Genomic DNA, 21,100 nt, shown 5'->3' on the forward strand with positions numbered 1-21,100 from the left:
AACAAAACAACAAAACAAAAACACATGATCTCTCCGGAACCCCACAAATTCAAGCTTACTTTTGTTTCTCTCTGGTCCCCCTCCCTGAGCTCCATCGTCACATGTGTTCTCGGCTGAAATGTCACTGTCCACCTCTCATTCAGGGTGTAAGTTCCCCCGGCTCCACTTGCTGGGGTTCAGAAAACATTAGGAACAAGAGGTTTCAGTCCATTCATAACTCACATAGGTAAATGCCTGTGAGTAAATCAACAGGTATTTTTTTTTTAAGCAATACCTATTTTAATTAATTAATTTATTTTTCGCTGCGTTGGTTCTTCATTGCTGCACGCAGTCTTTCTCTAGTTGCGGCGAGCGGGGGCTACTCTTCGTTGCGGTGCGCGGGCTTCTCATTGCAGTGGCTTCTCTTGCTGGGGAGCACGGGCTCTAGGCACGTGGGCTTCAGTAGTTGTGGCACATGGGCTCAGTAGTCATGGTTCACGGGCTCTAGAGCGCAGGCTCAGTAGTTGTGGCACACGGGCTTAGTTGCTCTGTGGCATGTGGGATCTTCCCAGACCAGGGCTTGAACCTGTGTCCCCTGCATTGGCAGGCAGCGAAGTCCTCAACAGGTATTTATTAAGTGTTCACTGTATGCCCTGCATGCTTCTAGGAAAGTGGGGAGGGCAGAGGTAGTTTTCTATATTCACGGATCTTTCCAACTAGCTGCCAGGAAGAGCAAATCTACTTCGTACATTGAGAAGAAGGCCAGTACTAAGGTGTGCATCTCAGCTGTGCACTTTTGCTGCCCAGAGATAAAGGAGGGCCAGGGTAGCCAGAAAAACTTGAGAAGGTGGAGTTTTGGAGATAAAAGAATATAAAAGTAGATAAAGATGAGACTTAGTGTTGAGTTTATTGTTAACCAAGGCAGGGAAAATCTGAGTCCACACATAGGGTTTTGGCTCCAAGAGATGCAGCCAAAACATTACGTTAACTGTAAGAGAATAATATTTGAGATACACACAGGACTGGAGACCTAATTTGTGGGACCTAGTGCAAAAGGAAAATGTGGAGCCCTGTGTTAAAAAATTGTCAAGAGTTTCAAGATGGCGACAGGAGAGATTAAGATTAATCCAGGGGTGGCGCCCTTCTGAGCACCAGGCCCTGTATGAGTGCTTGGCTCACAGGCTAGGAGGCTGGCCCTGGCCACGCAGTGGGGAGAGCAGCCCCTGGAAGACCATACTCAGACCAAGGGCAAGGGTACGGTTCATAAAGACAAAAGCCACAAAGTTGCATGGGTGAAAGTGATCGGTTGGTTGAAGGAGGTCCTTGACTTAACAGTTCGGGATTGGCTGGTTATATGGAGGTTGTGGTGGGCCCATTTCTGGGCACCAAATCTGTTGGTTTGAATCTAGAACAGTTGCTATGAGTTCACCACTTTTTTTTTTTTTTTCTTTTCCTGCTATTTTTCTGCTAATTCAGTGAGAAACAGTTACTCTGATCCCTTTTGGAGCTCTCTTACCCCTCCAGGTTCAAGGTCATGCTGCAGGCAAGTCTCCATGCACATGCTCCAGGCCCCAAGATCAAGTCCTCTATCAAGAGTTAGCCTTCTAAATGGAAAGGAAATCCAAAAAAAAAGGGGTATATGTATACGTATAGCTGATTCACTTTGCTGTACAGCAGAAGCTAACACAACAGTGTAAAGCAGCTATACTCCAATAAAAAAAATAAAAAGAGTTAGCCTTGAAGAGGGATCTGGACCAGCGGGAAGGATAGCGCAGGCAGAGGAAGCCATATGAACAAAGGCCGGAGGGGAAGGTAGACATTGAGGCTGTAAAGGACTCAGGTGGGGACTTGGGCGTGAGTCGGGGCGTGGGCGGGCTGTGCTGGGTGGGAGCTGGAGCAGGCAGAGGATGGAGGGACTGGAGAGCCTGACTCAGGAATGAGCAAGAGGCGGGAGGCTTGCCTCGTGGCTCCCAGCCGGTGTCCCTGGGCTGCATCTGGGGGGCCACATTTGTGGAACAAGCAGAGCAGTCAAGGGACCTGGAGCCTGTTGAAGGCAGAAGCCTGTCGTCCAGAGCCCCCGCGGGAGGCCCACGGGGAGAGCTGACTTCCAGGGCTTGAGCTGACTCTGGAAACCAAGCCATCTCACCTTCAGTCCCAGCACTGCACCTCAGCATCAAACTGCCTCTTGCCGAAACTGGGCCACCATCATCCACCCCTTCCTACAGCTCTGGGTCCAGCTCTTGGTCCCCTCTGGGGGAGCTTGAGCACTTCTACTGCCACCCCCCTCCTCCCGTAGGAGGCTATCTGTATGTCTTCCTCTGTCTAACCTTGAACCCTGCCACATCAATTTCCCCAGGCGAGCTGCGCACCGTCATCTCCTGGGGATGATTTAATAGCCTGGTAACTGGATTGATACTGATAATAGACATTTTTAGAATCTTTTAAGAACAGAGGCCTGCTTTCAGGATCTCATGTGTGTTTCTGAGGGCCTCATCTTTGACTTTTGTCTCTTTTTTTGTTCTCACCCCTCACTTATGCCCAGAGGGTCTAGTGTCCAGAGGCCACTCGCTTCAAGGTGTTTGATGACATGAAAGGAGACAAACAAACCCAAAGATGGTCAGGTCAGCTGCTCAAAGTGTGCGGTTCTTGCCTGTGGTGGCCCATGATTTGGGGCCACCAGTCAGAACCGCCGACTATGAAAGGGCTTGAACTTGGGGCCCTTTCAGTTGCCTTCAGCATAGCGATCCCGCAGTTCTGAGAAAGCCGTGCTTCTGATGAGCTCAGGAAACAATACAAGAAACCGTTCCCTCCTCAAACATCCTCTGTCGCTTTTCCTTTCAGAGAGTGGATGCCGGTTATGCGGGGCCCTGAGAATAACTCTCTTGTCTGCTTTTTACTTTATGTAGTTATGTTGATCAGCGACCAAGAAGACCACAATCCTCTGAGTTCCAACAAAGTGGGTGATGGCCACGTGGCATTCACTTTGGTTCTTGCCTGCCCGTAGCATCTTACATAGAGCAGAGATAAACTGACTCATGGGAGAGTGTCCTTGTGAGGGTGAAGGGTAAAAAGACACATGCAGCGAGTCTCCCTCAAAATCCCAAGGCTTTCCTAACACACTGTGCTTATCGATCACAATCTTAATTGGCTTTGTCAGAGTTGGTTGCTGAGCCCATGAGCCCACCTTCAAAAACAGCCGCACGGGTGACTATGCCAGGCTGTGGCAGTGTGGAGACTCCCGGGGTAGGCCGGGATGGAGCTTTTTAGATGTCATGGTGGGATGACATCTCACTTTGAACTTCACTGCAGAGGGTGTTTACTATCTATTTAAATGTTCCATTTGCCTTAATCTTCCCGGCAGCAAGTCATTTGTCTGATGGTTTCCTGCATAAATAGGGGTCACGTCGACACCAGGATGGGGCCGTCCCAGCCAACGGCACTCGAGTGAGAGGCTCTCACGCTGTCCCCTGCCCCACCTCACCCCTGCCATTGCACCTCATGCTTGATCTCCATTGGTCTCTTTGCAGGCTTGCAGAGGTTCTGTGAAGATATCGAGATGATGATTGGATTCCAGCCAAACGTTTTCTGGAAAGTCTGCTGGGCGTTTGTTACTCCAACCATTTTAACTGTAAGGACCGTGTGCTTTATTGCGTGGGTAGCACCTTGCGTGCATATGTGATGCTTTATGTTGAACAAGACCTGTGCCTACATACACATGAGGCTGCGGAGCTGGTAGGATGAGTATTACTCGTGTCTTTCAGCTGAGGAAACGCAGATGTGAAGAGGTGAAGCGCCTTGCCTAAAGGTGCCTGCCTGGTCGGGTGCAGAGCAAGGATGCATGCACAGTTTGGAGCTTCCCTATGGAACGTTTCCCATTATATCAGTCTGCCTCGCGTGATCACATTTCCCATGTGCTAACTGGGGTCCACGCTCTGTGCACAGTGCTTTATATCAGGGGTTCCCAACCCCTGGACCAAGGACCAGTAGTGGTCTGTGGCCTGTTAGGAACCGGGCCACACAGCAGGTGAGCGGTGGGTGAGTGTGTGAAACTTCCTCTGCCGCTCCTCATCGCTTCCCATCGCTCGTGTTACTGCCTGAACCATCACCCCCATCCGTGGAAAAATTGCCTTCCATGAAACTGGTTCCTGGTGCCAAAAGGGTTGGGGGCTGCTGATTTATATGTATCACCTCGTCTCTCCCTCACAGCAGCTCTGAGGGGTTGGTATTATAATCATCTCCATTTTACGGATGGGGAAACTGACAACCAGAGGTTATGTGACTTGCCTAGGATTGTACAACTATAATTAGCAACAGCCTGGGTTCAAACCCAGGCAGTCTGGCTCCAGAACACTTAATCCTAAACACTGCTCAACACAGCTACTCTACAACTAATATGTATAGCAGAAGTTAGACTTTTATTGTTCATTTTTATTGCTTTTGAGGACTATCTTATCATCCTCAAGTGTGATGATGACATTTTGAGATCATCTGACATTCATCTTCTTAAAGATCAGAGCCCTTCATGTGCCAGTAAATCTGCAGAGGGACTTACAGGCATATCCTGTCACCTCCTTTATTGTGCCCCAGCTCCTGGCTTTGCCTCCATCTACTCTCCAAGCACAGTAATTGACAGAGACCTTGCCTTTCCTTCTCTTCCTCCCTGGCTTGTAGGTGTCATCTGGGCAAAAGCTGCAGGAAGCTGGCTGTAGTTCCTTCTGGGCCCAGCAGGTGGCACTAGAAACCAGATTAAGACCCTTTTACTACACTGTACCAGCTTCTTTAAAGGAAAACAAGACAGTAAAATTGTAGAGAAAACATATATTTTCCTTAAAAAAAAAAAAAAACACTGTCACAGGGTGAGTTTTAATCAAAACATCTCAATTTCTTTCTGAAAAGACAGAAGTTTAGAGAGAAAAACCATTCAGCATTTACCTCCCTCTGCATTGACAGGAAGACATCATACAGAAGCCCACATCTGTAATTTGTCTGAAAAGTCCCACCAGATTTGGGGCATGAGAGTTGAAAAGGACTAAGGTAGACTTTTCAGTTTCTTGAATCCAGGACTGAAGTGTGTGTGAAGGATGGGGAATTACCCATCTCTTGGGAGGAAGACGGGAGATCCCCCCTCCCCGCTGTTCCCCATCTCTGCTGAGCTTCGCCACGTCCCTCAGTTACTACTACACACAATTTATTCTTGGGTGGAATCAAAGTTAGAATCTGTTCCAGATTCTACCGACCTTTCCCTCCTGTCTTGGAAGAGATAAAGCTTCAGAGAATCTTATTATATTCTGCAGACGCAGATCACATAATAATAATCAGCAGGACGACTTGTGGAGATATAGTATTAGGTAGCAGCTTTATTAACTATGTCTCTCAAGCTCCCAACCACTCTGATTGGTGGGTGATTCTTCCCCCGTTTTACAGTTGCCTGTGCTGAGGCTTGGAGAGGCTAAGGAGCTTGCCCAAGGCCGCAAAGCTTGCAGGGGGCAGAATAAGAATGGAATCCAAGGCTACCTAGGCTTCAAGATAATACATTTCTAAATACATTTCTAATACATTTCTAAAAGCCTAGTTGCTTTCATCTCCAAGTGGAGTTTGGCCAATTCTGGATTAAAATAATCCTAATCTTCTTTAGGAGCAGAATGTCAGGGGAAAGGGATTCTAGGGACTTGCTGTGTTTTTTTGAGAAAGTTCCTCAACTGTGCTGTGCTTTGCTCGATTTCCGTTATAAAACTCACCTCAGAAACCTGTGGAGAGGTCCCTGGCTCGGTGGCTAAATTATCCTTTCTCATGGCCAGGTTCATCTGAGGGCAGGGTTTTTGTCAAACCTGACTTGGCAGAGGGAAATTGATGGCAAGACCAAGTTTGCACAGATAAATTTGATGTGATATTTGTGTAATGAGGAAATGGGTATCAAAGGACCAAGGCTAACCCTTCTTTTTTGCCATTTGCCCTTCTGTAACACGGCTATCTTGTAGTAGGCTAGAATGAGCTGAGATTATGGGTTTAAATGACTTAAAAAACCCTGAAATAAAATTGATCATTTTTTATATGTGCCTTCATGGATTTATAGAGCTATAAATATTCTGTGTGCAATTATTGTATACATAGGCAGATCACGTTACTGAATTATGCACGCATGTAAGCAGATGTATTGCTATTTATATAGTAAATGAAACGGGGCAACTTACCATAATTACATTAAGCCATACTTCCAATAGACTGGTTAATAAAGCTTATAACTCTAGGGGCAAATGTTTAAAAGAGGGCCTAGAGTAGATATCTCTTATAGGAGCAGTTTTCTCAACCACTGTCTTCAGTCTCATGTTGCTTCGAATCCATATATTGAACTGCTGTTGCATTGAAATAATCACTTGCCCCGGCAGCCTGGGCTTTACAGCAATCACACAGATGCCTTACATTTGTCTAATGCTTCACACTTTCCCAAAACACTTCCATATATTATCTTGCCTGGCATAATTCCCTCTAATCATTTTCAGGCAGTTCTTTTACTGCTTAGGATAGAATGAGAGAGCTGAGGAGGAGGGAAGGACTTAGGCAGGTACATTGTTCTAGGCGGAGGCTGCCATAGGTGGGATGAATAAAGGGAAGAACTCAATTTTCTGAGGGCAGTGCCCCCTCCCCCAACAGAGGCTTGGCTAGAGCGTTAGAACCCCTCTTCTGTCCTTTTCGGTGCCTCTTTTTCCAGCGTATCTGTCACCTTGTTCCTCCTCCGCTACACTAAGCAAGACTTCAGAGGGTTCGCGTCACTGTTGCCAGCCAAAGTGTGCGGTGATGGGGGGAAACGGGCAGACGATGCATCATCACCTCTCTTAAAAGTGATGGGGGGCGCTTCCCTGGTGGCGCAGTGGTTGAGAATCTGCCTGCCAATGCAGGGGACACGGGTTCGAGCCCTGGTCTGGGAAGATCCCACATGCCGCGGAGCAACTGGGCCCGTGAGCCACAATTACCGAGCCTGCGCGTCTGGAGCCTGTGCTCCGCAACAAGAGAGGCCGCGACGGTGAGAGGCCTGCGCACCGCGATGAAGAGTGGCCCCCGCTCGCCGCAACTAGAGAAAGCCCTCGCACAGAAACGAAGACTCAACACAGTCATAAATAAATAAATAAAAGAACGTGAATTTCTTTAAAAAAAAAAAGCAAACTGGGCTATTCATTTCAGTAACAGTCAAGTGGTCTTAGTTTGCATTCAATTTCCAATTGAATTTACTCTCCTGAGTAAATACCACACTGTTGTTCCCGGAAAATCCCTGTGTTGTATACCTGGTGTGAAATGGATCTGTTACATAGCAGAGAAGTCTGAGACGTACAGGTCCCTCAGCCAATTAGTGGTAGAGCTGGGATTAGCCTGCCCGTCCCCGGCCTCTCGGCTCACGGGTTGGTGACGAGGCCCATTCACCTTGCATCAGTTGAGGGGAGGGCTGGGCCTCCACTCTCTTTGTCCCACAGCTGATTATAGGACCAAACTTCCTGCTCAGCCACTGCTTGGGGACCTCTCAGCCGGCTTTAGAGGCAGCTCCTGCGGATGGGCTCTTCCCCATTCAAGGGGAAAACGAAGTAGATTCGATTCATTTTTCACATTAATCTAATGGATTTTTCCCTTACTACAAAAGCTTGGTTATCCATTATAGGCAGTAGAGATGCCCCTCTCCTTAAAAACACCCACCGTCCCCTCTCCTGCCTCCACCCGTCCGCCACCTCGGTGTGTAGCCTTTAAAATCGTCCTCTCAGCCAGTCTGTGTGTATAGACACCCATATGCATTGCTCAGTTTTTATGGGATGGCAAATGCAGCATCAGCGGCTCAGTGTGTGTCACGTTCATCTCTGTGAAATCCAGTTTCTTCATTTAGAAAATGAAGTAATAATACTTCCCTTTCAGGGTCGTTATGGGGGTAAAATGAGATAATAGACAAAAAAGCAGCCAACTCACGGCAGGGGTCCAGTACATGACTGTTGAAGGAATACTTCACATCCCCACCCTAACGCGTGTGTTTCTCTTTTCTTCCCAGTTTATCCTTTGCTTCAGCTTTTACCAGTGGGAGCCCATGACCTATGGCTCTTACCGCTACCCTAACTGGTCCATGGTGCTCGGATGGCTAATGCTCGCCTGTTCCGTTATCTGGATCCCGATTATGTTTGTGATAAAAATGCATCTGGCTCCTGGCAGATTTATTGAGGTAATTGTATCAGCTCCCACTCCTGCTGTCCCCTCCCAGAGGAGAAGCTCTGAGAGCTCCGCGCTTTAAAAAAACAAAAGATTTGGTGAACTTATTCTAAGGGGAGACGTGGTGATTAAGTGGTTACAGTTGCTACCGTTTCTGTTAAACCCATTCTTATTATGTATTTTTTTTTTTCCAAAACAGGAAATGTCTTTAATTAAAGCAAGTCTAAACTTATTATGTATTATTCCGCTAATGGAGGGGCTCAGCCAGTCCACAGGCCACGCTGATATTATGCTCTTCCTCAGAGCAGTGACGGCTCTGGGGAATAAACGATCAGAGTGTCTCCTCTCTCCTGGTGCTTCCCCCTCCTCTCCCCTCATCCAGAGCTTAAATCCCAGTGTTTGGTTTTTCACCACACATCAGATTCCCCCTTTCCTGATGTTCCTCTCTGTCCGAGGTGCCTCCCCCCAAACTCCTATTACGATTACGTTTAAAATCACTCCCCCTTCCTGCTATGCCTGTGTTAGGCATGGCTGAGGGGTCCAAGCTGATGAAAATGTCACCATCCCCGAAGGATGTAATGAAAGGTCCAGGGCATGCCTGGTATAAGGCATGTTGGTTGTCTTTGTCGGTTAGTCCCTTGCTGCACCCATTTCCCATTTCTTTTTTTTTTAATTAATTAATTTATTTTGGGCTGTGTTGGGTCTTCGTTTCTGTGCGAGGGCTTTCTCTAGTTGTGGCAAGCGGGGGCCGCTCTCCATCGCGGTGCGCGGGCCTCTCACTATCGCGGCCTCTCTTGTTGCGGAGCACAGGCTCCAGACGCGCAGGCTCAGTAGTTGTGGCTCACGGGCCCAGTTGCTCCGCGGCATGTGGGATCTTCGCAGACCAGGGCTCGAACCCGTGTCCCCTGCATTGGCAGGCAGATTCTCAACCACTGCGCCACCAGGGAAGCCCCCTCATTTCCCATTTCTAATGCAAAAGACTCCCCACCCTCACTCCAGAGAGGCTGGTGAGGGGACTGCCACTTGCTGAGCCACCAGTGAAGTGTGGTCAGGCTTTTGTTATTCATGAGAAATCACGTGCTCAGACGCCTTAGGAAGAGATCGGCCCTGCCTTGTCTTGGCGGTCCAGAGGGCTGCCGTCTTGGACCAGGCCGGTGCTGCTCAGGGTCTGGCCCAGGGGCTAGCAGCACCAGCACCACCTGGGAGCTTGTTGGAAACGCAAACGATCAGGATCCAGCTCTGCTCCGCTGAACTAGACTCTCAGGGAAGTAGGACTCTGGTGTCCGTGGTTTAACGAGCCCCCAGGTGATTCTGATGCAGATTCAAGCTTGAGGGGCATTGGATTAGACCGAGGCAAAGAAACACCTGCTGATGAGGGTAGTGAAGAACAGCTGGGTGGGTTTTGCTCTTGGTCGGCCAGATTGAGGAGGAGAGGGCCCTGGAGCATCTCTCGCAGGCTCGGGAGGGGAGAAGCAGACGGGAATAGAGCATGTGAGTAAACGCCTTACACGCATGTCCACGCGATGAGGAGGCGGCCTTTGTTTTTATTGGACTAAAGATGGAGGCAGAGTTGACAAAGGGAGATGCAGGCGTCTTCTTACTGAAGCAGTGTTCCAGTTTCCATCCTCAGGAAATTGTCTGTTATCTCCTTAAGGTAAATTGACTCAGCCCCCTCACCGCCAGGGATGGCTTGCCCGAGCCTCAGATGGACCTCCTACCCACTGGCCCAGAAATCTCTTTCCCTCTGAACAGAAGCTGCTTTAGCCTCTGCTACTTTTGTCTTAGGCTGAAATCCTCTAAACTGATGAGTCAGCAAAATACATTTATTATGGTTGGTTCGGGGCACAAAGGTTGCAAACTGATGATTAAGGGGAGATTAAACTAACAGCTATAAGAAGCAGCTTCCCTTTAATAGGTAATAAACACATACTTGTTCCCTCTTATGTAGTCAGAAATATGTTTTCTTTAATTTTCTAGAAAATGCTCCAGTCAAATTATGTTTTCCATGAAAGGTTCAGTTGACAGATTAGAGACATTCCCATTATTTTTAGCTTGCCTGCAAGAACCCACACTTCTGAACCAAGTCAGAAGCGTATATTTTTGTCAACAGATAATTAAAATCTTTGCTCACTCTTGGCAATGTATCTTTGTGGTTGAGGGGTTTTTTTTTTCCGGCCATTTATATCCTTTGGGGAAATATGCTAAACAAAATCCAATTATTTTGATGTAACAACTCACTGTTGAGGCTACAGAACAAAAGTGAGTACATGTCCTTTGCAGACTGCGTTTGGCAGTGGAGAGAGCAGCTTGTAGATCCTCTCCATTTGGAGGGAAAAAAATGTATAATTAAAATCTGGGCCCTTTATTCTCCTTTCATCTTGCGCAAGGCAAACCCTGGGCAACTGTAATATTGCTTGCAGGGTGATGTAAATAATTTCAAGTGAACTAAACTAAGTCTCCCCTTAAATGCATCCCTGGCCTTGTTAATTAATGGAGCTGATCTTCCTAACTGCTTCTCTTGGTGGGGGACCTCTTGGTTCCAGGAGGCGTTCTGGCGAATGTGGTCACACCCAGTTTGGGGATGGGTGGGTGGTGCCTGGGGGAAGAGGGTGCTTTGCTTCTGTGACCCTGTGTGTCTTTGGCTTCTTTGCAGAGGCTGAAGTTGGTGTGCTCGCCGCAGCCGGACTGGGGCCCCTTCTTAGCTCAGCACCGTGGGGAGCGTTACAAGAACATGATCGACCCCTTGGGAACCTCTTCCCTGGGACTCAAACTGCCAGTGAAGGATTTGGAACTGGGTACCCAGTGCTAGTCCGATGGCATGGGATGGCCCAGACTTGATTCCGTTTCTCCTCCCTGCCTTCCCCTAATGTTTTCCCCAGCTTTCTTCCCATTTTTCTTCTTTCTCCCCACATCTCGGTTCATACCCGTGCACGAGAGTGGTGACTTAGAAAAGTAGGACATAGTGTCGCATGCTGTAGCCAGGAGCTAGATGGACCACTTGAAGAGCGGTTTGCCTGTGTCCATGCTGTCAGTTTCTGGTGGGGTTTACCCCGCAGGCTCGAATCAACTAGGGGAGCGCTTTCCAGCGAAGTCACAAGTAGATGTGTGTGCGTTGGTCAGTAGAGAAGCATCCTCTGTGGTTGTCACTGGTGGTGCCAGTCAGGCTTATGCAGAACGGCAGGATAACCAGACTGTTAGTTTGGACTCATCTGAGCAATGTAGTGATTTTATTCTGACACACAAAGTTCAGGACTGGGTACCTTTGGAGGGTCGGCAGTGGTCAGAAAATGGTTTTGAGTAAGACGAGCCGGTGGATTTGGACACACCCAAGGTGGTGGAGTTCCCATTTCCATTCATGATTGGGGCTCTGTTTCCTTCATCTGGACCAACTGTCTCAAGTGTACCAAGGACTCAGATGCTTTCTCTCTGCAAACTGCAAATCTCAGTGAAGAGTTGGTTCTCTCCCCTCAGTTGTCTTTTTTTTGAATAACCATATTTGTGAATTCTTTGGATCCTTTCCTCCACCTCTGCATCGTATTATTTGTGCCCAAAGTTGTACATTCATAGCAGAGTGCCCTTTTTGTTTCTCCATGATGTCTAGCACTGTGGTTCAATGTCACCATTCCATGTTTCTTCTCTTCTAAATGTCTTTCTATGAGCTGTAGCTACCTTGTCTTTCAGCCTCTGAGAAAACAAGACTTACCCTGGTTCTGTCTATATATTATATATATAAGACACAAACTCTTAAAGGACATAATGTCTCGGTTTTTACTCATCATTTTTTCATTCACAGTCAATGCCGATTGTGGCCATAGAATCAAAGAAATGGAGAGTTGAAGAGAAAGCAACCACAATATTCACTGCACTGGTAGTACATTTTAGGTCACTGTATTTACAGAGATTTCTGATAGGTACAGGTTAGGTCAGTAGCAAGTGAGCTAATTAAAGCTATAGCTTTTAAGACTACATTTAGCTAATTCAATTTTAAGAGTCCCCAATTCACAGTACTCATAACCGCACTCTAATGAGAGCAAATCATATGTCTGCAGAGGTTGGTGAAGCCGTAACCTTTATTATCTTCTTGTATCCTGAACATGCATATATGAGATTTCCATAATGTGATATGTGTTCACGTAGTGTGTACTCGTAGTGGTGTTTTCTGTCTTTATAAATATCTTATTAATCACTGTAGAGATGGTGAGTGTAGGATAGTGTAGTCTGGGTTTTTTTTTTTCCCTTACAGTTATAATATCTAAACCTAAAATTGTTTCCTTAGGGGAGACCATTTCAATCATTTTCTTATTTGTTTGTCTTCATATTACAGGGTCTCAGGCAAAGTTTTCAGTTCAAATCTTGTATATTGATGTGACATTTTCATCCTGTTAAACAGTAATGAAACCCAACAACAGACCTTAAAGTAACACTTTTTTAAAAATGACTTCATTTGTTAAGGAAAAAGGAAAATCTCAACTCATCTTACTGAGCTCTCCCTTTTCTGGGGCAAATATTGTTGTCATTTGCCAACACCGACGTGAACTTCCGGTTTTCAAGAGTAGCCTGTGGAAACTTTCAGAAAAGGAGACAAAGATGGGTTTCGAACTTTAGGTTTTTCATCTCTTTTGTCTGCAGGGCACGTTTGTTCTTTCCCCTCCTCGTTCTCTTCTTCTGCTTACCTCCCAAAGCTAGAACTTACTAGAATCCATCACAGAGACTAAATCCTAAGCTTCCCCTAGACTTAGCTTTAGGAAGCTGAGTTGTGGCTTCTTCCCCTGTCCCAGTGTTTCCCATAGTGACCTGTCCGCCATTAACACTGGTTTCCCCAAGAAAGCCATACTGTAGAGAAGCCCCCTTTGCTGTAGCAGATTCTGCATAGTGGTACCAAAAATTAGCCTCTCCAATTGATATCCGATGAGGTGGGAGAGGAAGGAAGGACTAACTTAGGTTTGGAAATGTTCTGCAGCCTTTCCAACTTGAAGGTTGAAGAAGAGAGCTGAAATCAATTAGCATTCTCCCATAGGACTGGTATGTTTGTGTCAGGATGAATGGTTTTTGGCTTTCCTCTCTTGCCTCTTGGCTAAAACTCGAGTCTGATGCTGGATGCCAACCCAGTTTCTGTTAATTATTGCTGTTGTGATTAAAAGAAAGGGGGAAAAAACTCATGGATGCTGCCAGATTTGTTTTGTACACACTGCAAGTTAACTTAATTGTCAGAATGGGGACAGCCTCACTAGCTAGTGTGTTTTGCATTTGGGGGCAGCGACATTTGTATTCATTACAATTTGTCCAGTTAAGACCCAGGACCTGTTCCCTGAGCAGCTGGGTTTTTGTTTGTTTTTTTTCCCTTTTTCCTACAACTTTCAAGTTCTATGTACAGTTTCCTTAAAGGTGGAAGGTTCTAAGCTTATCTGGAAATAGTTACCTTGTGAGTTTAGTTTTGCCAGTTTCTACAGTCGTGTTTAACTTTTGAGACTTTCCTTGCCAGAGATGTGTTCAGTATCTGAGCTGTTTCTAGTCATCGCCAATCTACTCGTGCCGCACCTCCCCTAGACTTGGCTGGGACGCTAAGAGCTGAGATGCGTATGACCAGATGGATGTTTCCATGCTATTAAAATGCACAGTCAAGTGGAAGGGAAAAAAATGAACGAATAAAAATAAAATGAGCAGCATTGTCATAAAGTGCCACTTGAGAGTTCCCCTTCAAACTGAGGCAAAAACCGAGTTGCTGAGGAAGGACTTTCATTGGTTCACTGTGCAGAATGGTGGGGTATTTTCCACTTGTGAGATTATTTCCTAATACCAACAAATGCCAGAAACCCATCCAGAGAAAAAAAAAAAACCATATGTTAAAAACAGTAACGCTGTAATATCCTTAAAGGAGAAAAAAATGTATATGTCTTAACAATTGGTGTTGTGGCTTCTTATGCAAATATTTGTCTTGCATATTAGTAACTTTTAATCTCTTTAAGGCTGTGTGTTTGCCATGTACAAATGTGTCCAGTCTGGTCTTTTTTCTCTTTTTCTTTTATATTTATTTATTGCATGAAATCTGTGGTCAATGCAAAATCTCGATGACCTCAACATCTTTGAAACTTCCAATGTGTTTTTAACATGTCAGAAATGGAATCAACTTGTATTTCAGTGAGTGGCACTTTAAAAGGACATTGAACACAGTGACCCGGAAATGGATAAGACTTGGGTTGTCTTTGCTAATGTTGCACTGGAGTGGAGTTTTCCTTTAATTAAGTTCTAATTTTGTTATCTACATGTGCCTCAGTGCTTCCTGATAATGTTAACCTGTCAGCATGGTTTTCCCATGCCTAAAATTAAGATATTTTTCTTTCCTCTTTGTTCCCTTGGCTATCAGTCATCATTCTCTTCTCAGAGACTTGCACAATAACTATTGCTTAATGTAAGCATGATGGCAAGATCATACTGCTGCTGCACTTGGATTTGGGTCTGTGACACACTTCTTTGAGGCAGATGACTCGAGCAAGGGCAGGCTGGGTGGTAGGTTATCTTGCAGAGAAATAAAGACCAAGGCCAACGAATGAAATGAGCGTTACCTATGTTTCATACCAGGTATCATGCAGAAAATCTCCAGGCTGGGAGCAAAGGTTTGGGTGATTTAATCTTGATACTAATTTCTCTGCAAAGTGGTCCTAGGATTTGCAGAAGTGAAGCTTCCTATCTTTCCTGGATTTTGCTTCAACTGTACAGAAAGGCCAAGTAATTTTGAATTGTGGTCTCTGCTCGGGTCACCTCTGAGCAGCCTGCAGCGAAAGAGAAAGTTTTCAGATTGGGCATTCATCACCTCTGAAGATCAAGCAGTGGTTTGATTTGCCTGCTATGGATTAAATACATCTTCAGGTAACCATTTGCCTTATAGGTGTATTTTATTGTTAGGGTGATACCTAGTAACTGACTAGGAACTGTTTTGTCTCTCATTGTTTTGGTCTTTTTTTGCACTTTATATGGACCTATCATGGAATAGGTTAATTCTTAAATTGTGTACTTGGCTAATGTCCTAAATGCAGGCATCTTACATGGTCCTGTCGCCTATGAATAAAGATATGTTCCCTAATCAGGTCCTTATATTTTTTCATTAACTGTACTTGAAGAAAATATATTACATTATAAATGATGCATCATATATATATCTTATAGAGTACATATTATATACTGTGCATTATTCATTTAAGAGGTCATTATTCTTGAGGCCCTACCTCAAATTTTGTATTTATGTGTACAAATGCAATTTATGGTATTATATATTTGCCTATTATATACTGATATAAATTAGAATTTATCCTAATAATGTATGAGTTCACAAAACCCTAAATAAATGTCAGTGTTTAACCTGATGATTACAGAATTGTGTCTATTTCAAACCCGTTACCCACATTCCTTCTTTCTTAACAAATGGCCTTCAGGTATTCCCAGGATTGATCTGTTTTGTTGGGAGAAACCTGGAACAGAAATGGAAAACTGCCTTCTTGGGAAAATGAGATATTGCACTGCTGCAGAAACAAATATCAATTAAATTGTTATATTCTTAGCCGTCGGAATACACTATTGTTTGCTGAATTATTTTATTTATTTATTTATTATTTATTTTTGGCTGTGTTGGGTCTTCGTTTCTGTGCGAGGGCTTTCTCTAGTTGTGGCAAGTGGGGGCCACTCTTCATCGCGGTGCGCGGGCCTCTCACTATCGCGACCTCTCTTGTTGCGGAGCACGGGCTCCAGACGCGCAGGCTCAGTAGTTGTGGGTCACAGGCCTAGTTGCTCCGCGGCTTGTGGGATCTTCCCAGACCAGGGCTCGAACCCGTGTGCCCTGCATTGGCAGGCAGATTCTCAACCACTGTGCCACCAGGGAAGCCCTTGCTGAATTATTAATCATCCCTCCTGGGGAAGGAGAGAGAGGGAGGGAGAGAGGATCTGAGTGAATCTGAACAGAAGGATTGGGCAAGTTAAATCCTTGGGTGTGTTTTAATGACCATTTTTGTCAGTCTTCAATTCAACTTTATTTCAGTTCCGCAAACATTTACGTTGCTCCTCCACTGAGTCAGACCCCAGGCAACACGGAATAAAAAATAAAACAGTCCCAGATCTCATGGAACACAGAGCTTAGCAGAAAGACTACCCATATTAAACCGACACACAAGCAAATAAATAAATGTCATTCCTCTCCTTTTAAGTGTGTGGAGCCCGCACATGCCCTGCCCAGAGAGGGGCCCTGAGCTCTGGTGACATGTGTAGAGACTGGCAGCTGGGCGCTCCTGTCTGATCATGTTAACCCGGAAGCTTGACCCTGTCCTCCAATAAACACAGACACTCGCATTCCACCTCCAACTTCAGCTGCCACGTGGGCAGGCTATGGGCATGAGCTGCACCACTCTTGGTGGGAGAAGAGATGCCCTCAGAAGCTGATGCTGCAAACCCCAGACCATGAGCATAGGTGTCCCTCCTGTGGTAAGGAGACTTCCACACACCCCCTCAGGCTTGTGCATAATACTGTGCTTCAGCAGGCAGATGGAGCCGCAAATACCAAACTCAGTGAAGACCTCATCTTGAAAGAAGAACGTTCCATGGCATCAGAATTTGGTGCTGGCTTGTCATCCTTGATTTCCTTCCTGTGATGTATTTGTGTTTTAACTTTTTCTGGAAAATTCTCAAGCATATATAAAAGTGGAGAGTGTGGAATAATGAACTCCCATGTCCATATCACTCAGTTTCAACAATTATCAACTCATGTCCAAGTTTATTTCCTGTATCCCTCTGCCCACCCTGAACTGAAACTTTATTTCTTTGGTGTATTTCAAAGTAGAGCCCAGACACCATGGACTTTCACTTGGAAATGCGCTGTTGTGTTTTTATAGCCCTATATTATTATTATTTTTTTATTGAAGTATAGTTGATTTACAATGATGTGTTAGTTTCAGGTGTACAGCAAAGTGATTCAGTTATACGAATGTGTATATGTATATCTATTCTTTTTCAGATTCTTTTCCTTTATAGGTTATTAGAAAATATTGAGTTCAGTTCCCTGTGCTATACAGTGGGTCCTTGTTGGTTATCTAGTTTATATATAGTAGTGTATATATGTGTATGTACCCCTTTAAACAGTCTTTCCCTAAACGGGGATGATGATGAAATGTGGGAAGCTTGGCGCCCACACATCTGTAGCAAGTTGATCTACTCTGGGCTGTTAAAGAGGGTACAAGTATCCGTCTGGAAGGAGCTAACGGAGTTTGCTCTGATACCTCCCCTGGCTTCCTGCGTCCAATCTTTCATCTTGTTTTCATTTGTTTGGCAACTATTCCTCCCCCTGGACTTTGTGGCTATTTTCCTAAGGCGCTCACTCCTGCTCCTTTGTTCTCTGCTTTTGTTCATGCCTCCTTCTTCCATCTCCCCAGATGTCTCTCCTGGAACCAGGCATTCAGAATCTCACAGCTGCATAGAAGTCCAAGGTCATTTATTCCAGCATCTCTGATACACAGATTCTTCTATGACAGTCTGTTTTGTGGGAACTGGATTTACAAGGCAATGCAAGTAGGGTGGGTAGTCGCTGTCTGAAAGGTTCACCATAGGAGCCTTTTACAGGAGAAAGCTCCTCCAGTGCCTTTCTCAACTTGACAAAAGTGGATTTACTTCTCTGAGTTACACATTCTACTGCATAAACTGAGACTGTGTGTGGTTTGGGCCGCTCCTTTCTTGCCTTTTAGTGTAATCTGTAATTTTATGAGAATTTTCATATTGTAAGTCATTGAACCCAGCCCCATTCCCTTTTGCAGAAAACTTCTCCTGTTGCTTGTAGGATGAGGAGAAAATAACATCTGGAATATAGTGTGGATCGGCATTGAAACGGAATCACATTTTCATCATTTATTGATCCATTCACTCATGTATTTATTTTTACACTCTACTCAATGTCTTAATTATGTTAAGATGTTAATATAGTTCCAGCACCTAATAATTTGTGACACAGTAGATAATAAATGCATTTTTTAATCAAATGAGCAAATACTGAGTACTGGCTCTGTACAAGGAACAGAGCTCAGTGTTATAACATGTAGGAAAAACACGAGTAAGACTTGGTCTCTCCCTCCAGGTTACTCAGAGTGAGTGGGGCTTTAAGACAGGTACACACGTTGCCATAACACACGGTGGCAAGTACCAAGTGTGGCCACAGGATTTAGGACAAGAACATACTGAGGGGATGCAGAGGAAGAAATTCCTTCTGGCTGAGAGGATTAGGCAGGACTTCAGGAGATAGGGACATGGGGAGGGTTTTGACCATGAGGAAGGTATTAGGATGAGCTTCCCAGGTGGATGAAAGCAAGTGAGTGATGGTATGAGGATAGGACTCTTTCAAGGAAGAGTGGTGGGCGAAATTGGAAAGTATCACATATGCTTGTGGAAGTGAGAACTAAGGCTGAAAATGGAGTTTAGGACTTGACAGTCAGGTGCCTTCAGTGGCAACAAGAAGAGTTCAGAGGCTACCGGGGACGGTTATTGAATCATGGAGAGATATTTCCTGGCAGAGGCATCCATGATGCCAGAGACAAAGCACTGTCCTGGGTTCAAGTGCCAGCTCTATATCTTATTAGCACAGTCTCAGTTTTCTTACTGGTACAATTGGAAAACTTATACCCATCTCGCATAATTGCTATGAGCATTAAGTTAAAATTTGTATGTGCAAATTTAACACCACAGATAAATGTTGGATATTTACTCTTATAGTCAGATCTGTGCATTCAGAATATTGACCTGGTCACGGTGTCAAGGATGGGAGGAAGTGGGGAGAGACCTGGGGCAAGAACACTGGTTTGATTGTGCAAGAAACCAGCCTTTTCAAAATGTTAGAAGGAACACCAAGACACCAGGTCATAAACCTAGAAACATAGGGGTCTGTTTACAGGTAATCTCCTTTCTGACTCATGTGACTGGGGCCATCAGGGGTTATATTTAAAAATGTGAGCAATCAGCATGGAGATGACACCAGCCAATAGGGACAGAGGCTGGAGCATGGTGCTGGAGAGTCTTACCCTGCCAGGTGCTGCCACGTTAGTTTCTGGATCTTGGCAAATTCTTAGAGTCCAGGGGGGATGCTGGGACAGGTGGGGCCTTGAGGTGGGACTCAGGATTCTTAGGACAGCCTGGATGGTCTTATCCCATTACTCGGTTCCTTCTGCTTTCTCCTCTCACTCAGGAAGGGGAGGCTAAGGCATTCTGTGGTTATTTACGAGGAATACTCATTTGTACCATTTGCATCTAGACTGCATGCCATCTGCATCCCATGCTGGTGTTGGGCAGAGATGCACAGAGAGAGCTTTGGGTGCTGCCTTCCAAGGTTGTATGAATTTGATCTTTCTTGGCTGTGGGTTTTGAGAAGAGGCCATAATAATAAAAAAAAAAAAATCACTCTGCCCCACCTGCTTGAAAGTGGAGAGCACTGCTAAGCGTAGGCTTGTGACAATCTCGGTGTGCGGTCCCTCTCTTTTCCTGCCTTCAGGTGAGTGCTTCTTATACACCCTGTGTCTTGGGGTGAGGGTAAGAATGATGATGAACTTGCACTAGACCAGTATTGGTATTTTGCAAAGCTGGAACAATGTGAGGGAGTGCCATAGAGACTGAATTTCTCTGAACTTCTGTTCTTGCCTTCCTCAGTAACATTTCTGACTTTAGCTAAGCTTGTTGTCACCCAGTCAAAACATGACGTTCCCTAGTTCCCTTGCAGCCAGGTATGGTAGATGGACTACTGGCTCTACTTTTTTCACCCCAATCCGAATCACACCCAGGTTATGTCCTCATCGTGGACGGATTGTACTTGTCCCTTGACTTTACTAGCATGTAAGCAGAAGTGACAGTGTGCCAGTTTTGCATCTAGACCTTAGGAGACCTGGCCTCTTTCCATGTCCTCTTTATGCTATGAGAAGAACATGTCCTGGCTAGCCCAGTGGTCCAAGGAAGATGAAAGACATGTGGGACAGAGTCATTCAGCTGACACACAGACCTGCTGTGAGAAGTGGGATCAGCCCAGCCACTGTAGCCTGAAGCAGACATGCCTGAATGAGACTGAATGAGCTGAATCCTCGCCAACCTGCAGATGTGTGGGAGGAAATGCTTAGTGTTGGATGCCCCTGAAATTTAGTGGTTGTTTGTTATGCTGCGGTAGCTAACAGATACATAGGGAGTGACCATGTGACTAGGTTCTGCCCAAGTCTGAGTGGAAGTGATACATGGGGCTCCTAGGCATACCCTTCTCCTTCTCATTCTCTTCCGTATTTGCTGTCTGGAATGTGGATATAATGGCTGGAGTACCAGTAGCCATATTGAACCATGAGGACAAGAACTACATTCTAGGAATGATGGAGCGGAGATCTGGGAAGAGCCTGGCTCCCTGTGGACTTCACAGAGCCACTAAATTAAACCTGGTTCACTCAACTCTAGAATATTTTCTTTGCCTGAGAGAGTCTTAAACATCTCTTATGTAAGTTATTACTTGGGAGTTTTTCCTGTTATATGAAGGCAGATAGAACCCTTACTGATATAGGTAATAAAATGAACTGGGATGACTAGAAGGACACCCAGGGAACCACTGGGAGATGTGGGAGAGTTTAACGTTACTTTGTTGGCGAGGAGAATTTTCATGGCCTGTGACTCTGGAAAGTAGTCTTAAAAGCGTTGGAAATGACCATTTCTGTTTTAGGTATTGTAGATGGGCAGAGCCAGTCTCAAGGACTGATGTGATAGGTTGTTGCCTAAAGTAACTAGAGCAGGCTATCCCTGTTCAAAAATACCTCTCCCACTCTACCATCCCACGGACTAAATTTCCTCCAGTAGATATTCATTGCTTTGGGTCAACAGGCCAGCTCATTGATACGGTACTTTAGTGACGAATGCTCCATCTTCCCTAATTCAGTGTAAGTACAAAAGGATG

At 45.3% G+C, this 21,100-nt stretch overlaps 1 protein-coding gene across 1 annotated transcript in view; it reads left to right on the forward strand.

The window, feature by feature from the left end:
• SLC6A5 (solute carrier family 6 member 5) overlaps positions 1-10,969 on the forward strand; it is a 53,890-nt gene extending 42,921 nt beyond the window's left edge. The window contains exons 13-15 of the mRNA XM_068554895.1: positions 3,507-3,607; positions 8,006-8,173; positions 10,814-10,969. Coding sequence (XP_068410996.1) covers positions 3,507-3,607; positions 8,006-8,173; positions 10,814-10,969 — 425 coding nt within the window. The remainder of the gene's footprint in view (positions 1-3,506; positions 3,608-8,005; positions 8,174-10,813) is intronic.
• The last annotated feature ends 10,131 nt before the right edge of the window (positions 10,970-21,100 follow it).

The sequence above is a fragment of the Eschrichtius robustus genome, chromosome 11 (assembly GCF_028021215.1).
Source record: "Eschrichtius robustus isolate mEscRob2 chromosome 11, mEscRob2.pri, whole genome shotgun sequence".
NCBI classification, from domain to species: Eukaryota; Metazoa; Chordata; class Mammalia; order Artiodactyla; family Eschrichtiidae; genus Eschrichtius; species Eschrichtius robustus.